Genomic DNA, 20,578 nt, shown 5'->3' with positions numbered 1-20,578 from the left:
CCACTTGAGAGACTGTGGCTTTGCACTCCCCAGGATAGAGCAATGGGCATGTTGCCCCCTCCAGGACTAGTGGTGGTGTTCCATCTGCCGGCTGAGGTGCCCCCCCATTCCCTGTCCCCCTGAGGTGCCTGCCTAATTCCCAACTGATGCCCCTGAAGAAGTCTCTCTGTGTTGGTGCAGGAGACAAGTGGGGCCTTGAACTTTGTCATGTGGCCCTGTGGCCCACGCATATTGAGGAATGGACAGTGTCCCTTGAACTGTACATATGTATATACTTTTAGATTGGATGTTCGTATTATTACTGTATTTATATTATAGAACTCACTTTCATCTATTTGTGTTGTCCTTGCGTTATTCCTGAGGGGTACACAGTAAATATGTTTTCTTACTGCATCTGGTTGTGTGTATGGTGTTGGTGTGTTGCGTGTGTCACTCTCGTCCCCCCCCCCCTGTGTGCTAGGTGGCTGTACTCACCGTGGTTGTATTCGCCGTCGTTGGTGTTCGTGCTGGAGCAGAACGTAAAATATCTTCGGAAATATTTGCAGCTCGGGCTCCATCGCAGCGTGGTTGTTCTCTGTGTTTCCAAAGGTGAGCTCTTTCCCTTCTGAGCTCTGTTTCCGCCAGGCTTTTGATGTCATTGGTACCGCCCCGGAAAAGGTGGGGGATTCGGTTGTCATAATACGGTGGGCGGAACATTGACTTCTGCCTGGCTGTAGGCGGCTACTGCTGTGGTGGCCGTTGTTTCCGCCCTGATGGTCGGTGTGGTAAAGTGGCTGTCTATCTGAGCTCTTTCCGCCATGGTCATAATTTGGTGGTATTTACCACCAGCCTGTTGGCGGTATTACTGCCACTTTATATCCGAGCTACAGGATTGTAAGGAGGGCCTTAATATTAGACACTATAAGACCACTATGGCTTTATGTTTCTGTGCTGACTCCAAATCCATCTTTTCTCTTGTGGTATTGTACATCTGTGCAGCCTGGAACCATACCAGACCCACCCCCTCTGCTTTAGCACCTATAGTACTTTTACCTTGTTTGCATGGCTGAGGGTAGTAGAATTATTTGCATTCTAATTCTATTTTATTCCAGTTCGCCCAGTTTTTTTAAGGAGATCAGCAGCCCAGTGTAAATTTGACATTCCTTTCACTTTTAGATTTAGCCTTATGTTTTTAAGGGATACCTAGGAGAAATGTAGATCATCGAGTTGCAAAATTAAAGAGACAAAGGAGGTCATTATGACCCCGGCGGTTGGTGTTAAAGTGGTTGTAGTACTGCCAACAGGCTGGCTAGACATACCGCCACATTATGACATTGGCGGGTTGGCTGAAGCCAACCTGCCAATATACCACACCAACCGCCATGGCGGTAGCATCCACCGGGCCGGAGATAACAATCTCCAACTCGGCGGCCAGTACTGTACTGCCGGCGGCATTTTGATCCTGCCTACCGCCATGGTTTCTGTGGCGTTCGTAATGCCACGAAAACCATGGTGGTAGGCCCTATCAGAGACAGGTGAATTCCTTCCCTGTCTCTGGTAGGAGGAACACCCACCCTCCCTTACACGCCCCAGACGACACCCCCGTCCAACAACACTCCCCCCCCTTCCAATCCACCCTCCCATACGCGCACACTCGCAGGCACACACCGCATTCACTCACAAGGCATACACACATTCATACACGCATGCATCCATTCATTCATGCACGCATCCGTACACACATTCATACTGACACTCAGACACACATTCACATTTCCATTCATACGTGTATTCTCACACATGCGCGCACACACACACACACACACACACACACATGCAAACAACGCTACACACACATTCGCATTCACGCGCACACACATTCATGCACCCCGCCCCCACACACACAACACCTCCCTTCCCTGCTGGAAACCTGACTTACCTGCATCCAGAGGGTCTTCCCACAGGGGACGGGACCGGGTGCTGCTACCGCCAGCAGCGCCACCAGCAGAACACCGCCAGGCTGTATTATTTTTCATAATACGGCTGGCGGCGGTATACTGGCATGGCGCTGCTGGTGGTAGCAGCGCCACCTTTATACCGTCTGCCAGCATGGCCACAGCCAGATTTCCATCCTTCTTGTGGCAGAAATCCGGCTGTGGTCATTTTATGGCGGACGGATGTTAGCCGTGGCGATGGTCTTTTGGTGGCCGTCGCCGCGGCGGTAGGTGACACTTACCGCCAATGTTTTAATTAGGGCCAAAGCCTAAAGTAGAAAATGAATATGTACTCTATAATGCATTTGCATTTGAAATGTTTTGCGACAACCTTTCCTTTTTAGCTCTTGACCTGTGTTTTATATGGTATGGCTTACATTTATGAAGTTGAAACAAAAAAGTTGGTTGGTCAATTGATTGATTGGTTGCATATGGTCATCAGCTAACATTTTATCCCTTAAACTCACCTGGCATAATTGTTCTAGCATCTGCTTTATGATTTGGTATAATGCAGCTTTTTTAGCGAAAGAGACATTTACAAGGTTTTAAATAGATAAAGATGTTTCGAAGACACACTAAGCGTACCCATATGGTCCGCTCTGAATTTCATGTAATCGCGTAAGTGCATTGCAATTTTTCTTTTAGATCCCCTCCAAAAGAACCTCTGCATTCCTGACATTGTGTACCTCAGTTGCAAAAAGAGTTCTGCATTATTATAAAACAAAAGGGTGGCATAATAAAACGTGACACGCTTGTTTAGTTCTAAACGGACAATCTATTTGAATACAAGATTGCGAGATGGATCACATCATAAATTACCTTTTGTTTTACACTATAGTAAATGTCATACACAGACGTAGAAACGAGATGGATAGCAACTCTGACAGTATTGCATGTCCATTTACCCACACAATACATTTGTAAAATGGCAGCTAGTGGGTGGATCCTCCATATATTCACCTGTTAGAACTGCCTGGGTGTTCACCACTACAGTTGATACAAAACTGGGGCAGCTGTTCAGAAGAATGTTCTCCGTGTAACAAGCTTCCCCAACTTTGTTACATTTTTGTTGTTCTACTTAACAGTGTTTTCGAACCTGTGAATATATGAAATGCCCCCTGATGCTTAAAATATTCCTTATCCGACCCCTTACTGAGAGTGGGAATTAAAGAACTTGAATTATTAGCACTGAAAAAGGCATTCTCAAGAGTGGACAGATTCGGAGTTCGTCATCGGTGTAAACGTTTGTAAACTCACATGCCCGTTTGTACCGACCCACACCCTCGCCTTTCATTGATAACCGGAAGGTTTCACGCTTCCAATCTGAAACTGCGGCATATTTTACCTTCCATGTGCGAATACCTGCAGTTTTGTATTGAGTCAGGGGGCATCCTTTTAATGGGCTTAGCTGGGCAATTTATAATAGTAATGTAGTCTGCGTTGATTCTGTAGGGAAGTGCTACCATGGTGCATATCTCGATATGCGCTCATCAGATGTACCTTTCAGAAGTGAAAGCATGTTGAAGGACTATTGATATAAATGGGGTCTTTGGTTGGCAGTCAGGCTACCCCCTGTCCAAGCAAGGACCCTCACTCTAGTCAGGGTAAGACACACAAAATCCAAATTATCCTTTGCCCACCCTCTGGTAGCTTGGCACTGAGCAGTCAGGCTTAACTTAGAAGGCAATGTGTAAAGTATTTGTGCAATAAATCATGTAATAGCACAGTAGAGCACCACAAAAATACACCACACAGTGTTTAGAAAAATATATAATATTTATCTGGATAAATGCAGGTCAAAACGATTAAGATGCAATAAGTATATGTTGAAAATATCACTGTAGGAATGATATAAAGTGTCTTTAGTCTCTTAAAAGAAACAAATGCCTCCCTCAAGCACAAAGTACCTGGTTTGCGTACAAAATCTCCACAAGGAACCACAGAGGAGGAGATGCGTGGAAAACAGGGAGGTGTGCGTCGATTTCTCGGGTCGCACATGGTAATACGTTGTTTATTTTTCACGAAGGGAAGGCTTTGTGCCGATTTCCAGCGCTCAGTCTTGGCTCCTCTTCGGGTTGCAGGGTTTTTGGACGCCGTGGGGATGATGCGTTGAAATCCGGCACTGACAGGACGAAGTCATAGGGGCTGCATCGATCCGGTGGGCGATGCATGGAAATTTCTACCGCATGGCAGGCGTTGCATCGATTCCTCTCAGGAAGCCGGGCAGCGTCGTTCCGGCTGTGCATTGAATTTCAGGTCGCTACACTGGGGCTTGGTCGATCTTCTCCTTGCGAATGTGGACTGCGTCGTTCCGGTTCGGCGTGCAGTGAATTTCTGACAGGCTGTGTGTCGATTTCTTGCAGGAATTAAATCTTTTGGTCCTGAAACTTCAAAAAGGAGATATGAACAAAAAAGAACTGTTGAGTTGGTATTGGACACTCCTTGATACGCTGGATGGCAAATCTCTCATGCCGGAAGACATCTGGAAGGCCCACCTTCCAGGAGTACAGATAAGAGAGTTATGGCAAGTATCTACAGCATTGTTGTATTCTACAGTTAAACCGGCTTGTTTAAGAAGGAATCATTTTTTTTCAATTCATAAGGTTTTTTGGACCCCCGAGAGAATAACAAGAATGAAGACTTGAAATAAGGTTAGCTGTTGGAAGTGTGGCAAGGAGTCTGCAGGTGACTTTCATATGTTCGTGGAATATCCATGTCTTAGTCGCTTTCGGACAGACGTTGGTGACTGTATTGATAAGGTATTATCCATAAAATGTAAAATAACTCCCTCGCTGATCATCTTTGGCTGCATACAGGGAGATAATAGGATTAAAAAAAGGTAGTGCCAAGTTATTGTTTTACATGATTTTGGTGGCCAGAAGAGAGATAGGTAGGAAACGAATCAGCCCGACGCCCCCAACGTATGTGGAATGGAAAGATTCTCTAATGTATAGCTTAATAATGTGTGATAATAAGGGGAAGGGGTGTAGTAAGAAGAGGTGTAAATTCTGGGGCCCACTAATCAGTTGATTTACAGGGAAATAATGTCTGTCCAATGATTATACAATTATGGGTCCATGGAATGAGGTGCCACAGGACTCTAGAGGGCTGTCCTAGCCCAGAGATATGGACTGCTTCCCTAGATCTGATAGTCTATATGGCGAACGATTGGAAAGAATATTCCTGGAGGTTCGTTCATTGGGCGTTTCAGTGAAGGGGTTAAGTAAATGAGGACAAAAAACAAAGACCATTTCTGGACCTGGAAAAGATCAGAGAGTCCTGAACCTGTTGTCTGCAACCTGAGAAGAGCCCTAGAGGACTGGACCTGCTCTTTTTCTCTCGTGTACCCAGGACAAAGAAGTGGACTTCAAGGATCATAAAGCTGACGTCTGTTAAAGCTTCAGTGACACAACAAGCTACAAAAAACCTTCTGTAGCAACTGCTCAGCTGACCAGTGGCAATTGCACCTGGGCTGCACCCTGCTGTTTACCCTCCATGAGGACCTGCAGGGCTTTAGAGGTGTACTCCTATGGTGGAATGGGACTTAGAGGACTAAAGTCAGAATGTAAACTCTTTGACCAGAACAAACCTGGTTAGTGTATTCGGCTCATGCACCACCGAGGTTAGCATCAAATTGCATCTAGGTCCTGTTCTGCGGTGACCATCATTGGAATTTTGTGGCTCTTGGTGCTATTTCTACTCAAAACCTTAAAAAATCATATCTCTTGTTCCCCTTATTGTATTTGTGTGATTGTGGTGTAATCTTGTTTATTAGACTTTACTGTATTTTCCTAATTCTTTTTGGGAGAATGTATTGAGTTTTATTGCTTTGCATTTCAACTATATTACTGTTTTAGTACTGCATACATATTTTATAAGTTGCCTCTAAGTTAAGCCTGCCTGCTCTGCACCACAGCTACCAGGTGGTTGAGCTCTGATTTAATTAGCGACTTTAGTGGCTTAGCCTGACAAGGATTGTGGTTAGTACTTGAGGGTGTGTAAGGAAATGCCTCTTTTTTCATGTTCACCCCCACATTTTTGGTCTGATGCTTCTAGTTTTTCGACTTTCAACTGTGAGGCCTGCTACAAAGACCTCAGTTCCAGTGTTCTAACACCTTACAAGATATATGTTGTATCGTCTAAACCCAATTGGTAAGTACTAACTTGCTTATACATCCCTAATATATGGTACCCAAGTACACATGGTAGGTAAAAATGTTTGTCCACCCCCGGCTTGCAGCACTATATTTGCCGTCCTGAGTGTGACAAAGGACAGAATAGCTCCTAGCCTGCCAATCCAGACTGGAAGGGCAGTGTTATACTGGTAGTTCGATTTTGCTATCTACCCTAATAGGAAAGCCACCACTTCCCTTAACTTTATATTAAGTTTCCCCTAAGGAAAGCCTACAGAGCTCTCTGACAGGGAACTGTATATTGTTAAGACATAACTTTTTCATATGTCTTAACAGCAGCACTTTGAAATTGTTGTTTTGCTGGTGAAAAGTTAGTAGCCCCATAGGCTAACTGAGGGTTTCCGATTGGCTAACTCCTGAATGTGACTACCTAACTAGGTATTGTACAGTATCAATGTAATCTTGGCATTAAACCCAACCTGATACCCAAGCGTAATTTATTGTCACAAAGTTCTGCAACCTTCATAAAGTTACCATTCTGTGCCCCAGCTAGTCCAATTGCCTCACAAAAGTCCTGGCCCACAGACAACTTTCTGCCCACCAAGGGAGATTTGTGAATGACTCCCAGGCTTAAGAACAAAGGCAGTTGCCTCAGAGCAGTGTGTGACCTCCTCCTCCAGGATGGCCACTCAGGGGGTTATCCCAGAAGGTGAGCATCAAAGGGAAAGCCGCCTTTGTTGGGCAAATGGTGATAACAAATTGTGATAACACTCCCGGGCAGGCTACCTTTTTGTTCATGTAGACAGGTTGGAGAAAGGACAGAGAGGGAAATCCTGTGCCCAAACCGACTACAATATCTTTACTGAATATTTTTACCTAAGCACACTAGAGATATTGATGCATACAAAAAGACCAAAGGCAGCTGACACGTTTCATCTAATTGACTTTTTCAAGGTTGTTCTGTTAATATGAGGCAAAAAGGAATGATGCAGAGCGTGGTTGTATTCCATAGTGTAGTAATTCCCATGAAAAGAAGTGCTCCCTATTCAAAGAAGGACTGCCAGGCTGCCCTTGAACCTGCACAAAGAGAGGCTGCACTACCGGTAAGACTGCACCTGCAGCACTTTGGGCTAGTGAAGTTTTGACTGTGTCTGTGGCTACTGAAAGTTGATTCCCGGCCCCAGACAACAAATCCTATTTGTGGAACCTTGACATGGAAGTAAAACAAGATCTACTCCAAAGTCAGCCTTGTATACTTAATTCTTTCAAAGCAATTCACTCACTTCAGCTGGTGTTCCATACTGTGTGTTTAGTAACAATGATGGTAAAAGGAATTAAAGGTGGGGGGGCGGGTCAGACTCATGTTTATTCTAAGGCACCAATATGGTGCTCTAGTCCATGTGGTGACCTTACCTGTTATGAAGTTTGGACACTGCACTTGTGAAAGAAGATGAACTTTAGAGTAGTTGGTATCAACATCAGAAATCTAGGCTGAGAGGGCAGCAGCTACCTTTTTGAAATGCATTGCAGTGCCCGTCAGTCAGCTGCCCGCAAGCCTCTAAATAAACACTCTATCTAATACCTTTAGTGATCGTCCAAAATTAGGCTAATTAACTTGTAGTGTAAAAGGTACAGCATTTGATTTTTAAAAGTCCTTTCTATGTAGTTTTCTCTGGCTAGTGTTATATGTGAAACCCAAATGTACCTTATGTTATCCATTGTTGGTTACCTACATTAACAACTATTTGCTGATGATACATCCATATTAAATATTCCTGTTTTGGTACTTTGTAGTTCATAAACCTTTACATCTGATAGAGACTTCTTGTTGCAGATTTCTTACCTTAGAAATTACCCCAGGCATCAGACTGGATCTGGAAATATTTCTTCGAGCAGTACCCTTGCGCGCCATAAGGTGGCGTCGGTCGACTCTACATCTGTCATTGGCATCGTGGTCGGCGTGATGATGTTGGGGTCATACATAAGTGCCACCTCGGCACAGTGACGTCAGTTCTTTTCTTTACGCGCCACGCGGGTAGCCTAGTAATTTTTTTTTACTAACTTTGACCTTTTTGTCTTGTTTCTGGTGACTTTTTGGTGTGTTGAGGGATGTCTTCGAAGACCAGCTTCAAACAGTGTGACGCTTGTCACAGTATGAGGTCGGTGACAGACCCACAACTGGTTTGTTTATGGTGTCGGGCACGTGACTATGACCCGAAGTAGTGCTACGAGTTCCGGGCCATGCACCCGAAGAATTTGAGGGAGCGGTCCCTAAAGCTCATAGCAGTCAGACGCTCTACTCTGCATAGCTCCCGGTCTCACTTGAGAGGAAGGTCTCAAGAGCACTCGCAGAGCCACCAACACTCGTCCTCCAAATCTTCGGGTCATTGGGGTAAGAAGAAGTCAAAGAAGGCCAGTTGTTCTTCAACTTAACCCTCTCACTGGGTTGATGCGATGCAGTATGAGCATCGGCGCTCGAGGCCTCTTTCCTCAAAGCCTACTTCTGGGTTCACTCGTGCCTCCCTGAATTTCCAGGAGCCGAAGCGACCCCTGTCCAACTCAAGGAGTTCTATGAGGCCATGAGCCTCATCTTTCGGTAGACCGATCCCCCTGTGGCGCCTTTGGGGGTCCGGGGGCTCGGATGAGGCTTCTTTGCTGGCGGCTTCGGCCTCGACATCTGAGAGCCCATATGGATCTATTATCAGATCCGTTCCGACGCTGGTTGTACCATTGCGACCTGCGCCGGCTAACACATCAAGGCTCACAGCGATGATTGGGCCCGCAATCTATGTCGAACCAATCCTCATCCCCGACAACTCAGAGCTGGAGCGGCATTGGCCGACGCCACTTCCAACTTCGATGGGGCCTACTCACCCCAGGTTGGATTCAGAACCTTTTCTTATGGGTATGGATATAAGGGGTTATTGGACCCTTTAGAATACTAGCTGGATAACCCTGATTTGGACTGGGCACAGAAAATGGGTGAGGCTAGGGTCTGGATACTTTTCCAGACACTGTCATGCTTTCTCCTCCTACTGTGGCTACAGCGGAGGGAGCCTCTTACTCCATGGTGGTCTGTAGGGCAGGTGAGGTCCTTGACCTCGAGCTCCCCTCTGTACCAGTCAGGACTAACCTACTTACAGAGGTGCTTTAGCCTGGGCCTTCCACCTCAGAGCCTCTCCTCCAATTTAATGAAGCCCTCACCAGTGCCCTTCTGGGTACTTCGTCGAGGCCCAGCACAGGGTCACCTGTGAATCAGACAATCGCCCGCCATCATTGGCTCGTCGCGAATGACCCTCAGTTCCTGTCCCAACATCCCACCCCTGAGAGCCTTGTCTTCCAGGCTGCTTCTTTCTCTCGCGCAATCCCACCCGCTCCCCCGGATCGGGAATCAAAGAGACTGGACCACCTTGGGAAGAAGATGTTTTCTTCCTCCAGTCTGGCATTGCGGTCTGTGAACATTGCATGCTTATTGGGCCGTTACACCTATTCATTGTGGGATACAGTCACAGAAGTCTTGCCACAGATCCTAGACGAGGCCAGGGCCATCGTCTCCCAAGCTGTTGCTTGGGAGAGACGTGGCTAAGTTTATGATTCGTTGTGGGCTGGACACTACCGACTCACTAGGCAGATCGGTTGCGTCGACAGAGGCCTTGAGGGGCCACCCTCAATGAAAACGTATGGTTTTTCAGGGGATGTCCAACAGATCCTTATGGACATGCCCTTTGATGGCACCAGTCTCTTCAGAGACAAGGCGGACTTGGCGCTCGAGAGGCTCAAGGAGTCCCGGGCTATGGCTCGGTCCCTTGACCTCGCAGCTGCCTCTCGTCCAACACTGTCTGCCTTTCACCCCTTTTGTGGTCACGGAAGGGGCTCCCTGTCGTATCCTTTCCCTACCAGCCACTGTGCTGCGCATGTTAACTCAGCCACAGCGTGGCTGGGTACCCGGAATCCCATGGGCTTGTGGGACGGGGAAACAGAATTCTACCCAGTCCACCCCTGCCACAGCCTCCAAACCTTCCTAGTCCGTTCCCCCATCTCGGACCAGTGGGAGGCAGGATTTGCCATCAGCTGACCCACTGGGAACCCATCACAACAGACAGGTGGGTTTTGCAAAGAGTCTGAAGGGGCTACTCCTTCAAGACTGCCCCTCCGCACTTCTCCGAGAGGAAGTCGCAGCTCTCTCGGCCAAGGGAACTTTAGAGAGGGTCCCTGTGCCAGAAGTAGGTTGTGGTTGCTATTCCCACTACCTTCTGCTCCCCAAGAAGGACAAGGGCCTACGTCCTATCTTAGATCTTCGGGTCCTCAATCTCTTCCTCATGAATGAGAAGTTCAAAATGCTCATCCTAGCTCAAGTCCTGTCTGCTTTGGAGCCAGGAGACTGGATGGCAGCGTTAGACTTGGAGGACGCTTATTTCCATATACCCGGCCTGCAGAAAGCTGGCCTGGTGTGTGGGGTGTACCTTATGGTATCATCACCTTGTACCAGGTCCAGGTATCTAATATTAGTGAGGTGTTGTCAGTGTCTAGGAAGCCAGGCTCTCTAGAGGTAACTGTGGATGAGCAGCCAAGACTTATCTATGAGACATTCAAAGCTTATGCAATACCACTAAAGTCACACAGCACTTACACACATGAAAGAACCACACAGTGTTACAAAAATAAAGCTACTTTATTTTAGTGACACAAATGCTAAAATACTATAAAGGCAATACCCCAACTGGAGGTAAATAAACACTTGATTATATTTACATTAGAAGTCAGGAATTACCATAAAATGCAGTAGAAAACAGTGAAAGCAATAGTAAGTACTGAAGGCCTAGGGGGGACCAAACCATATACTAAGAAAGTGGAATGCGAACGTCGGGCCCTCACCCAAGGAAGTGGAATTGGTAGAGCGACCTAGGAAACCCACAATTTAAGTGCCAGAGTGCCCCCAGCGACCAGGAGAAGAGAAGTAAGCACCTGGTTCTCCCCAAACCCTCCAAAAGGACTTTAAACGAGGATAAGGCAAGTCTCAGATAAGACTGCAAGAAACCAAAGGTGAATCCTGGAAGAGGTAGACCTGGAAAAGAAGGGGACTAAGTCCGGTTCATGTTGGAGTGTCCGGTGGTGGCAGGAGCCACTACCCCCCCTGTCTGTGTATGCAGGACCAGGTCGACAGTGGACAGACAGTCAGCAGTGCAATACTGGACCAGCTGAGGAGTTACTGGAGTGATGCAGTTGACGTCCCACGCCGGAGGAAAGATTGCAGTCAGTCAGTGGTGTGGAAAAACCACCAGCAAGCTTTGGCAAACGCAAATGTCGTTAGAGAAGAAATGCAGGGCTTGTGGGGTCCAGCAAGGTCCAGGAGGACTCAACCCACAGAGGGGAGTCTTGGGTGACCCTCAGCAGTGAGGAGAGTCACAGGAGGAGGAAGCAGCCCCCACAGACAGCAAGCACAGGAGTCGAGGTAAGGCCAACCAGCACACCTTGAAAGGAGTCCTACGTTGCAGGACAAGCACACAGAGGGCTGCGTGTCACAGGGAAGAGTGCTGAGGTCTGGGGCTACATGTAGCCTGAAGATCCCTTGGAGGAGATGCCGAAAAACCTTGGTAGCTGCAAGAGATGCTGTGCATGGGGGTACTGTCCTGCAAGGAGAGGAAAGGGCTTACCATCTCCCAAGTTGGACAGCTGGCAGAGAGGACCAAGGGGACCACTCCAGACCACCACCTGTGTTGCAGGATCCATGCAGTTCCAGAGGAGAGCAGATCCACGCAGCCGGTCATCGTTGCAGTTGGTGCCTGCCGTTGCAGGGGAGTGACTCCTTCACTCCAAAGAAGATTCCTTCTTGCTTCTTGGTGCAGACTGAAGGCTTGCCACCCTCAGAGGATGCACAGCCAGGAAAATGTTGCAGTTGCTGGAAGGAGCCAGAGAAACAATGTTGCAGAGTTGTTGCTGTAGCTGCCGATTATAGCTTCCTGTGAAATCCAGTTGCGGTTTCAGTAGCCAAAAGGTGAAGTAAACAATGGAGAGGAGTCCTGGTGGAATCTTGCACATCAAATCTGAGGAAACACCCTAAAGTGAGTCCCTAAATAGCCCTAAAAGAGGGGGGGGGTCACTTAGTAAGGTGACCACCTATCAGGAGGGTTTGTGACATCACCTGCCTGACCTGACCACTCAGATGCTCCCAGGGGCTTCTGCACATCTGAGTTTCAAGATGGCAGAATCAAGTGGTCACTTGGAGGAGCTTTGGGCACCACCCCTGGTGGGTGGTGATGCACGGGGTAGTGGTCACTTCCCTTTCCTTTGTCCAGTTTCACGCCAGAGCAGGGACCGGTGTGTCCCTGGACTGGTGCAAACAGGTTTATGCAAGGAGGGCACCAAATGTGCCCTTTAGAGCAAACCGGTGGCTTGGGGAGGCTAACCCTCCCAAGCCTTACAACACCTATTTCCAAAGGAGAGGGTGTTTCCTCCCTACCACGGCAAATCCTTTGTTCTGCCTTCCCCTTCCTGAGCTGGTCAAGCAGCAGGAGGGCAGAAACTTGTTTGAAGGGTAGCAGCAGCACAGGCTGCCTGGAAAACCCCAGAAGACTGGTAGGAGCAAAACTGGGAGTCCTCTAAGGAGCCCCCAGAGTGCATGGAATCAACAGGCATCAGTATTGGGGTATGATTCTGACATGTTTGATACCAAACATGCCCAGGTTCGGAGTTGCCATTATGTATCTAGACACAGGTCCTGTGTCCAGTACACAGGTAAAATGGCTTTCCCACACTTACAACGTCCAGTGCAATGGAACTGGAGTTTGTAGGGGCACCTCTGCTCATGCAGGGGTACCCTCACACACAGGGACCTGCACCCTTCCCACCGGGCTAGGAGGGCCCGCAGTAGGGGTGACTTATAGTAACCTGGTGCAGTTACCTGTTTTGAAAGGGTGCATGGACCTTTACACGCAGGCTGCAGCCGATGGGGAACCCCTGGTACCCCAATGCCCTGGGTACCTAAGTACCATATACTAGGGACTTATAAGGGGGCACCAGTATAGCGATTGTGGGGTGTGCAAAGTCCTAGGCAACCAATGTTAGAGATAGGGAGAGAGAGCACAATCACTGGGGTCCTGGTTAGCAGGATCCCAGTGAAAACAGTCTAAGCATACTGACAGCAGGCAAAACGTGGGGGTAACTATGCCAAAAAGAGTGTGCTTTCCTACACTGGACATCTGCAGGCAGCAACATGGGCATCCCTGCACATACTTACAAGACATCATTGCCTGGACAGTCAGGTGCGCAGAGTTGGCTACTTTCGTTGTTCGGTCCTGCAGGACCTTTTTAGTATGGTCATGGTTTGCAGGTCTCCTGTGCAGATGGTATTGTTTGGGTATATATTCTAAGGTAAGGAATCTGCAACTAGAATGAACAAGTTACTTACCTTTGGTAACGATTTATCTGGTAGATACATATTCTAGCTGCAGATTCCTTACTGACCTCTCCCCATACACTTCCTCCCCCCCCGCTTGCAAACTGATTTCTAGGGACAGGGAATCCCCTTTCAAGGCTTAACTCTGGTGCCCCGGTTTCAGTGTTCTTCATGCCCCGCACTGTGGCGTGGAAAGTCGTGAAAAGAAACTGACGTCACTGTGCCAAGATGCCGCCTATGTTGGACCCCAGCATCATCACTGCGACCACGACGCCAGTGACGGACGCAGAGTCGAACAATGCCACCTGACGGTGCGCAAGGTTACTGCTCAAAAAAATATCTCCTGGGGGAAATTCTAAGGCGGTGTTTCCCAAACTGTGGTCCACAGACCCCTAGGGGTCCATGACACATTCCCAGGGGGTCCGCAGGCCTGGGTTTGGGTCTCTGTACAGGAATACGTGCGTGCTTTTACAGGGAGTGCAGAATTATTAGGCAAATGAGTATTTTGACCACATCATCCTCTTTATGCATGTTGTCTGACTCCAAGCTGTATAGGCTCGAAAGCCTACTACCAATTAAGCATATTAGGTGATGTGCATCTCTGTAATGAGAAGGGGTGTGGTCTAATGACATCAACACCCTATATCGGGTGTGCATAATTATTAGGCAACTTCCTTTCCTTTGGCAAAATGGGTCAAAAGAAGGACTTGACAGGCTCAGAAAAGTCAAAAATAGTGAGCTATCTTGCAGAGGGATGCAGCACTCTTAAAATTGCAAAGCTTCTGAAGCATGATCATCGAACAATCAAGCGTTTCATTCAAAATAGTCAACAGGGTCGCAAGAAGCGTGTGGAAAAACCAAGGCGCAAAATAACTGCCCATGAACTGAGAAAAGTCAAGCCTGCAGCTGCCACGATGCCACTTGCCACCAGTTTGGCCATATTTCAGAGCTGCAACATCACTGGAGTGCCCAAAAGCACAAGGTGTGCAATACTCAGAGACATGGCCAAGGTAAGAAAGGCTGAAAGACGACCACCACTGAACAAGACACACAAGCTGAAACGTCAAGACTGGGCCAAGAAATATCTCAAGACTGATTTTTCTAAGGTTTTATGGACTGATGAAATGAGAGTGAGTCTTGATGGGCCAGATGGATGGGCCCGTGGCTGGATTGGTAAAGGGCAGAGAGCTCCAGTCCGACTCAGACGCCAGCAAGGTGGAGGTGGAGTACTGGTTTGGGCTGGTATCATCAAAGATGAGCTTGTGGGGCCTTTTCGGGTTGAGGATGGAGTCAAGCTCAACTCCCAGTCCTACTGCCAGTTCCTGGAAGACACCTTCTTCAAGCAGTGGTACAGGAAGAAGTCTGCATCCTTCAAGAAAAACATGATTTTCATGCAGGACAATGCTCCATCACACGCGTCAAAGTACTCCACAGCGTGGCTGGCAAGAAAGGGTATAAAAGAAGGAAATCTAATGACATGGCCTCCTTGTTCACCTGATCTGAACCCCATTGAGAACCTGTGGTCCATCATCAAATGTGAGATTTACAAGGAGGGAAAACAGTACACCTCTCTGAACAGTGTCTGGGAGGCTGTGGTTGCTGCTGCACGCAATGTTGATGGTGAACAGATCAAAACACTGACAGAATCCATGGATGGCAGGCTTTTGAGTGTCCTTGCAAAGAAAGGTGGCTATATTGGTCACTGATTTGTTTTTGTTTTGTTTTTGAATGTCAGAAATGTATATTTGTGAATGTTGAGATGTTATATTGGTTTCACTGGTAATAATAAAAAATTGAAATGGGTATATATTTGTTTTTTGTTAAGTTGCCTAATAATTATGCACAGTAATAGTCACCTGCACACACAGATATCCCCCTAACATAGCTAAAACTAAAAACAAACTAAAAACTACTTCCAAAAATATTCAGCTTTGATATTAATGAGTTTTTTGGGTTCATTGAGAACATGGTTGTTGTTCAATAATAAAATTAATCCTCAAAAATACAACTTGCCTAATAATTCTGCACTCCCTGTATATTTAAGACTTCATTTGTGTAGCATTTTTAAAAGCACTGCACAGTTCCCTGTACAATCGTCAGCTTTCAGGTAAAAATAAAAGCGTTAAGATAACTCTGATGATTAATGTATCTGCTGGAGAGAGATAGTTTTGTCTAGTAGCAGTTTTGACTCATCTAAGGTAGCACAGGTGGTTAATATGGTAGCTGCAATGAAGTGTATAATGCAAAGAAAAGTGTTTTATGTGCATATTACAGTGGGTTACTACTTTTGCCAGGGATTCTTTTGTTACTGTGCAGCTCATAAGTTAGACCTCTAATTTAGCACAGTGCTATGAACTGTCATCAAAGAGCCTCATGCAAACTGCATGGCACAAACTGGAAAGTTTTTTTCCCCCAGTCGTTCATTGGCCTTATGCTGCTAAAAAAAACAAAGGTTTGCTTGCGTAGAAATACATTCTTATTATTAAAGTCAGCGCTAACCACTGTGTTATGTTCTGAATCACGTGCTTCGCCAGACCAAGCACTCTTAAAAGATGCCTAACAGTGTGGCTAACATGTGAATCCTACACCTTGTAGTCCCCTGTAAAGTGCTCCAAGATCCTACAGTGGTATGAGAGGTGCTATAAAACAAATGAATTACATGTGACAGGGATGCTATGGAGATATGAGAGGCCCTTATGATTTTATTTCCTTTCCCCACCACATATTTATGTGAAAAAGCTTTTTCAGATCTTATGTACCTAAAAAACAAAAACAGAAATTGCTTGGGAAATGTAGAATCTGACCTGAAGAGTCAGCTTTCCTAAATAAAACCAAACATTGAAAAGTTAGTCGCCAAGATGCAGCACCAACCTTCCCATTAAAAATGTTTGATTTTTTAATATTTTTAAAATATTAAATAATTATATCTTTAGTAATTCGAGTATTTGTTTTGTGCGTACTTGTTGGTGTATTTTTTGTGAATTATTGTTTTACTGTTTGAAATTTCAATTATACAAATTGCTTGAAGGTCCCCAGCTTCCAGTAGTGTTTCATTGGGGGTCCTCAGGAATCAAAAGGTTGGGAACCACTGTTATAAGGTAAGGAATTTGCGACCAGAATGTCTTCACCAGATAAATTGTTACCGAAGGTAAGTAACTTGTTCATCGTCTCTGAATTATTTTTAAGTTTAAGTGATCTGAGAACTGAAGACAAATGTGCCTGCTACAGGTTCATTTTGTTACTGTTTATAATAGTGACTCAAAACGTCAGTACTAGGCATTCAGCATTTTAAAATGTAAGCAGCTTCTCCATTCCATCCCTTGTACACTTTGTTCAGAATACACGACTTTGAGGGTGAGGTAAACGTAGACCTGGTCTTGAGTGGTGCATGTGCTGTTTTGCTATGAAAAACTGTGATGTGAACTAATGACGATTAAACTACTTCGTGAATGACCTTTCAAGAATTATTATGGTTATTATCTCTCTCTCGTTTTTATGCAAATCATATTCTGCTTGGATGGAAGTACTGTTAGGTGTATAGTGGTACTTCTTTAATTAGAAAAACTAACTTTTCATAAACTGTATTCATAAATGCTCATTGTAGTTTATGAAAAATATATGGAAACTTACTACGAATCCTTACATCAAACCGGTAAGTGATCGTTTTACAGGTTTTCATAATACCTTTTTCTATTTTGTTTTTTCATAAAACTGCAATGATCATGTATGAATGCACTTTAGGGCAAGAAAGTGATTCTAAAAATGACCACTCACTGGTTTGCTCTAGGCAAACCACTGAGGGATCATTTTACAGGTTTTCTTAGTAACCTTTCCTGTTTTGTTTTTATAAAACTGCAAAGATCGTGTATGAATACAGTTTAGGAAAATAAAGTTATTCTAACAATAGAAGTATCACAATATAACTAACAGTACTTCCATTTTACAAACCACAAAGCCATTGCTCGTAGTATGATTCACCCTTTTCCTTAATGCAGTGTACTTTATTTTGCACCATATGATGTAGTGCAACTTTTTCTTGTTTTGCTTCCTTTTAAGTGCTCGCATCTTTTTCAGGAGTTGGAACCACAGGTTGGAGAACAGTTACTACAGCTCTGGGATCGCATTCCAGTCGTAGATAAGAGTGTAGCTCATTGACATTCACTCACTCAAGGTATGTTACCTGTATTATTAGCACACATCAATTAACAATGATTGTGTATGCACATAAATGTTGGAGTTTAAGAAATGTTTCCCGGCTTTCTTGTGTCTTGCATACATCCTCTGTGGTTGAGTAACTAGTCAGGTGTTTTAAAGGGCAAATATACTGGCAAATTAAAAAATACATAAAGTACAGATGCTATGGTATGGAGACCAGGCGCCATGTAGATTATAGGTTTATCTTGTAAAACACAAAAAAATCTGTTTAGAATTTAAAATTTACTGTATGACCTTGGGTAACTTTTTATGTCTCCAGTTGACCAATAAAGCTGGCGTGCAACAGAAAACAGGATGAGAGTGATCAAATATCAGAATAGGATATCAATAATGCAGACATGTGTCTTCATACATTTTTCAAAATGTATTCAAATCTTTTGATCAGCTGCCAGGTTGTATACTTGAATTGCATGTGTTTTTCGTTTTCCCAGAGATGGTGCTCATGCAATACAAGTGATAGTGCCAGGCCTCCGTCATTCCTTTTCTGTTGGCAATGAAACAACTAAACCTGATTTTCTGAAAACAGCTTTTCCTCTGTAGTAATAAATAGTAGAAAATCTCTGTCCACGTGCTGGGTTCTTGACCACGTTTTAAATTGTAAAATATATTGTTAAAACTACACTGTAAAGACAAATACGCGCACTTTTTCTTCCTTTTGATAAATCCAATTTGCAGATCAGCACCATAATTTACATTAGGCTGAGAAAAACATTTCCAGGTATTCCATAATGAATGCCGAAAATGTAACCATCCTTCTTTAAAGATTCTAGAAGTTACACTGCCTGTTATAATCTGTAGATTAATCTCACATATTCACTTTAACGTGACAGTCTGGGCAAACATCTCTCCTAATATATCTCGTCGATTGCGCTGTTTATCACAGAGTAGGGCTGGCATGGTTACCACTTCATATAAAGTACCCACGAGGGACAACGTGGGTTACAAGTAAAGAACTATTTTTTTCCCTTTCTTTCGTAGGTTTTTCTTCGGTATTCTTCAACTAAATGAGGTAAAAAAACAATCACAAAGAAAGGAGTTGGGAAATTCAGAAGAATACAAAACCTTTGAAAAGTGTTTAGGGAAAGGAATTGTGTACGGAAGCCTCTCTTACCAAGACATCTTCTCTGGCATGAGAGTCTATACTGTAGTAAATGACAAAAGCTTCACATAATTCTGGTGAACTTCTCATGAGAGCCGCAGTGTTTGGAGAAGGAGTAACTTTTCCTTTGTAACTTCCGGAGGCCCTGTAAAATAAATAAGTTATACATGTGATGGTTTTCGCCTAAATTCTACATTTAGACATATTGATGAATTAATGCAGGCCTGTCTAATATGCAATCCCGAGGCTAAAGTGTACCTTCTGTGCGTTTTAGTCTGTCCCCATTGTTTAACTCAGACAATCGTTTCCCTCCAAATCATCACCGTGATTGCTAAAAGAAAAGAAAGGTCTTCATCCCACTCTGTTAAAGCATCACCTAACGATTGATAATTAAAGCTTTTTGTCTACAAGTGCAAAGTCAGCAAGCTGAATAAATGTGAACTATCTGCAATAGTGGGCCAAGCGATAACAGAATATATAGCTTTATGTGCGCTGCAAAAAAGGCTTTCTAATGACTTTACCGGAATATGGTCAACGAGTAGGAGTTATTTGTTTCAAGATATGTAGAATCCTTTCTTCAGCACAAGCAAGATTGAAAACACACTGTCCCCATTAACAAAAAAGTACTAAAAATGCTCACCTTTGGAAGTACTGGTACTGATAAATCACTTTTTGCAATTTTCAAACATTTCCATTAGGATGACAACTGGAAGGCTGGAGGCACACTCCTGAAAAAGTGGTGTGAATTTTCAGGAATTTCCATTTTTCACATTAGGGAATTGTATGAACAGTACGACTCTTCATTTAAAAAGCCTGCCCCAAAGTGAAATGGCTATTATTCACCTCTAGTATGATTTATTTAGTGCATGGTATCGAAGTAGTAATCAAAACTGGACTGTTTAAAATTGGGTTGGAAATTTCACCTTTTGACCCTATTACTTTCACATTTTTCTTGGAGAGGGGAGAGTGAAAACCCCTTTACACGTGAACATTGTTAGGATGGTTGAACTCGCTTTCATGGCACAACTGGCAGACAAAAATATAGTAATCTGGTCCACCTATTAAAGCATTGGACGTCCCCTGAGTTAAGCCAAATGCTTTACACTTCCCAGACTAACCATAAAATGCCCCAAAAGTGTTATCTGTAGAATATAGTTCTCCTATGTGCAAAACTCCAGAAGGTATGTGAACTCAAGTCTGAATCCCCTCTTGAACAGATACCTAACCAGTGAAAGGACTTGCAAAACAAGGGCACAATTTCCCTTCATACTGAAATATAGTGTATTAATTTAAAGTTTCGGAAGCTTCAGAATCTCATTTTGACCACAGAGGTCACCTGAATTTTGCCCGTCATTTTTGTCAAGCATTTTTCCCGATGTTGCGTTTCTCTAGTGAGCGCAACTCAACCCCATCCTTTCGCTCTCTATCTAAAGAGAAGTTACGAAGGTGTCAAGGTGCTACTTGATCTCACTCCTGATCTCCGATTGAGGAACCAATCCCACTGTTGATCCCAATGTGCCCTCAATTTTCTGAGCCATCGGCAAGGCTGCAGTTAATCAACCCCTTGAATGAGACAATGGTGCATACTTTTGGCACTCTTTTTCTGACTCCAAGGGTACACAGGAACCTCAAGCCAAGTTACCGCTGGCACATCGGTCATCTGCACCATCTGAGTCCCTGGGACCTGCCTCAGGTTCCGCACAGGCTCTTGTGCTGATTACCATTCCAGGTCCAAGTCTTCCATCAGCATGGGTCCCTATAT

General features: G+C 44.9%; 1 protein-coding gene across 4 annotated transcripts in view; it reads left to right on the top strand.

Moving 5' to 3' along the window:
• Nucleotides 1–17,673, top strand: part of YTHDC2 (YTH N6-methyladenosine RNA binding protein C2) — a 999,369-nt gene extending 981,696 nt beyond the window's left edge. For 2 of the 4 annotated variants that reach the window (XM_069226524.1, XM_069226518.1), the window contains one exon: nt 17,577–17,673. In XM_069226524.1, the coding sequence (XP_069082625.1) occupies nt 17,577–17,657 (81 nt within the window). In that variant the 3' untranslated portion in view covers nt 17,658–17,673. Of the gene's footprint in view, nt 1–17,558 lie in introns of all 4 variants that reach the window. The other 2 variants (XM_069226522.1, XM_069226514.1) reach the window with 1 other exon arrangement.
• Nucleotides 17,674–20,578: the final 2,905 nt, after the last annotated feature.

The sequence above is a fragment of the Pleurodeles waltl genome, chromosome 1_1 (assembly GCF_031143425.1).
Source record: "Pleurodeles waltl isolate 20211129_DDA chromosome 1_1, aPleWal1.hap1.20221129, whole genome shotgun sequence".
NCBI lineage: Eukaryota > Metazoa > Chordata > Amphibia > Caudata > Salamandridae > Pleurodeles > Pleurodeles waltl.
Note: the sequence above shows the minus strand (reverse complement) of the source record. Positions and strands in the feature narration are given on the sequence as shown.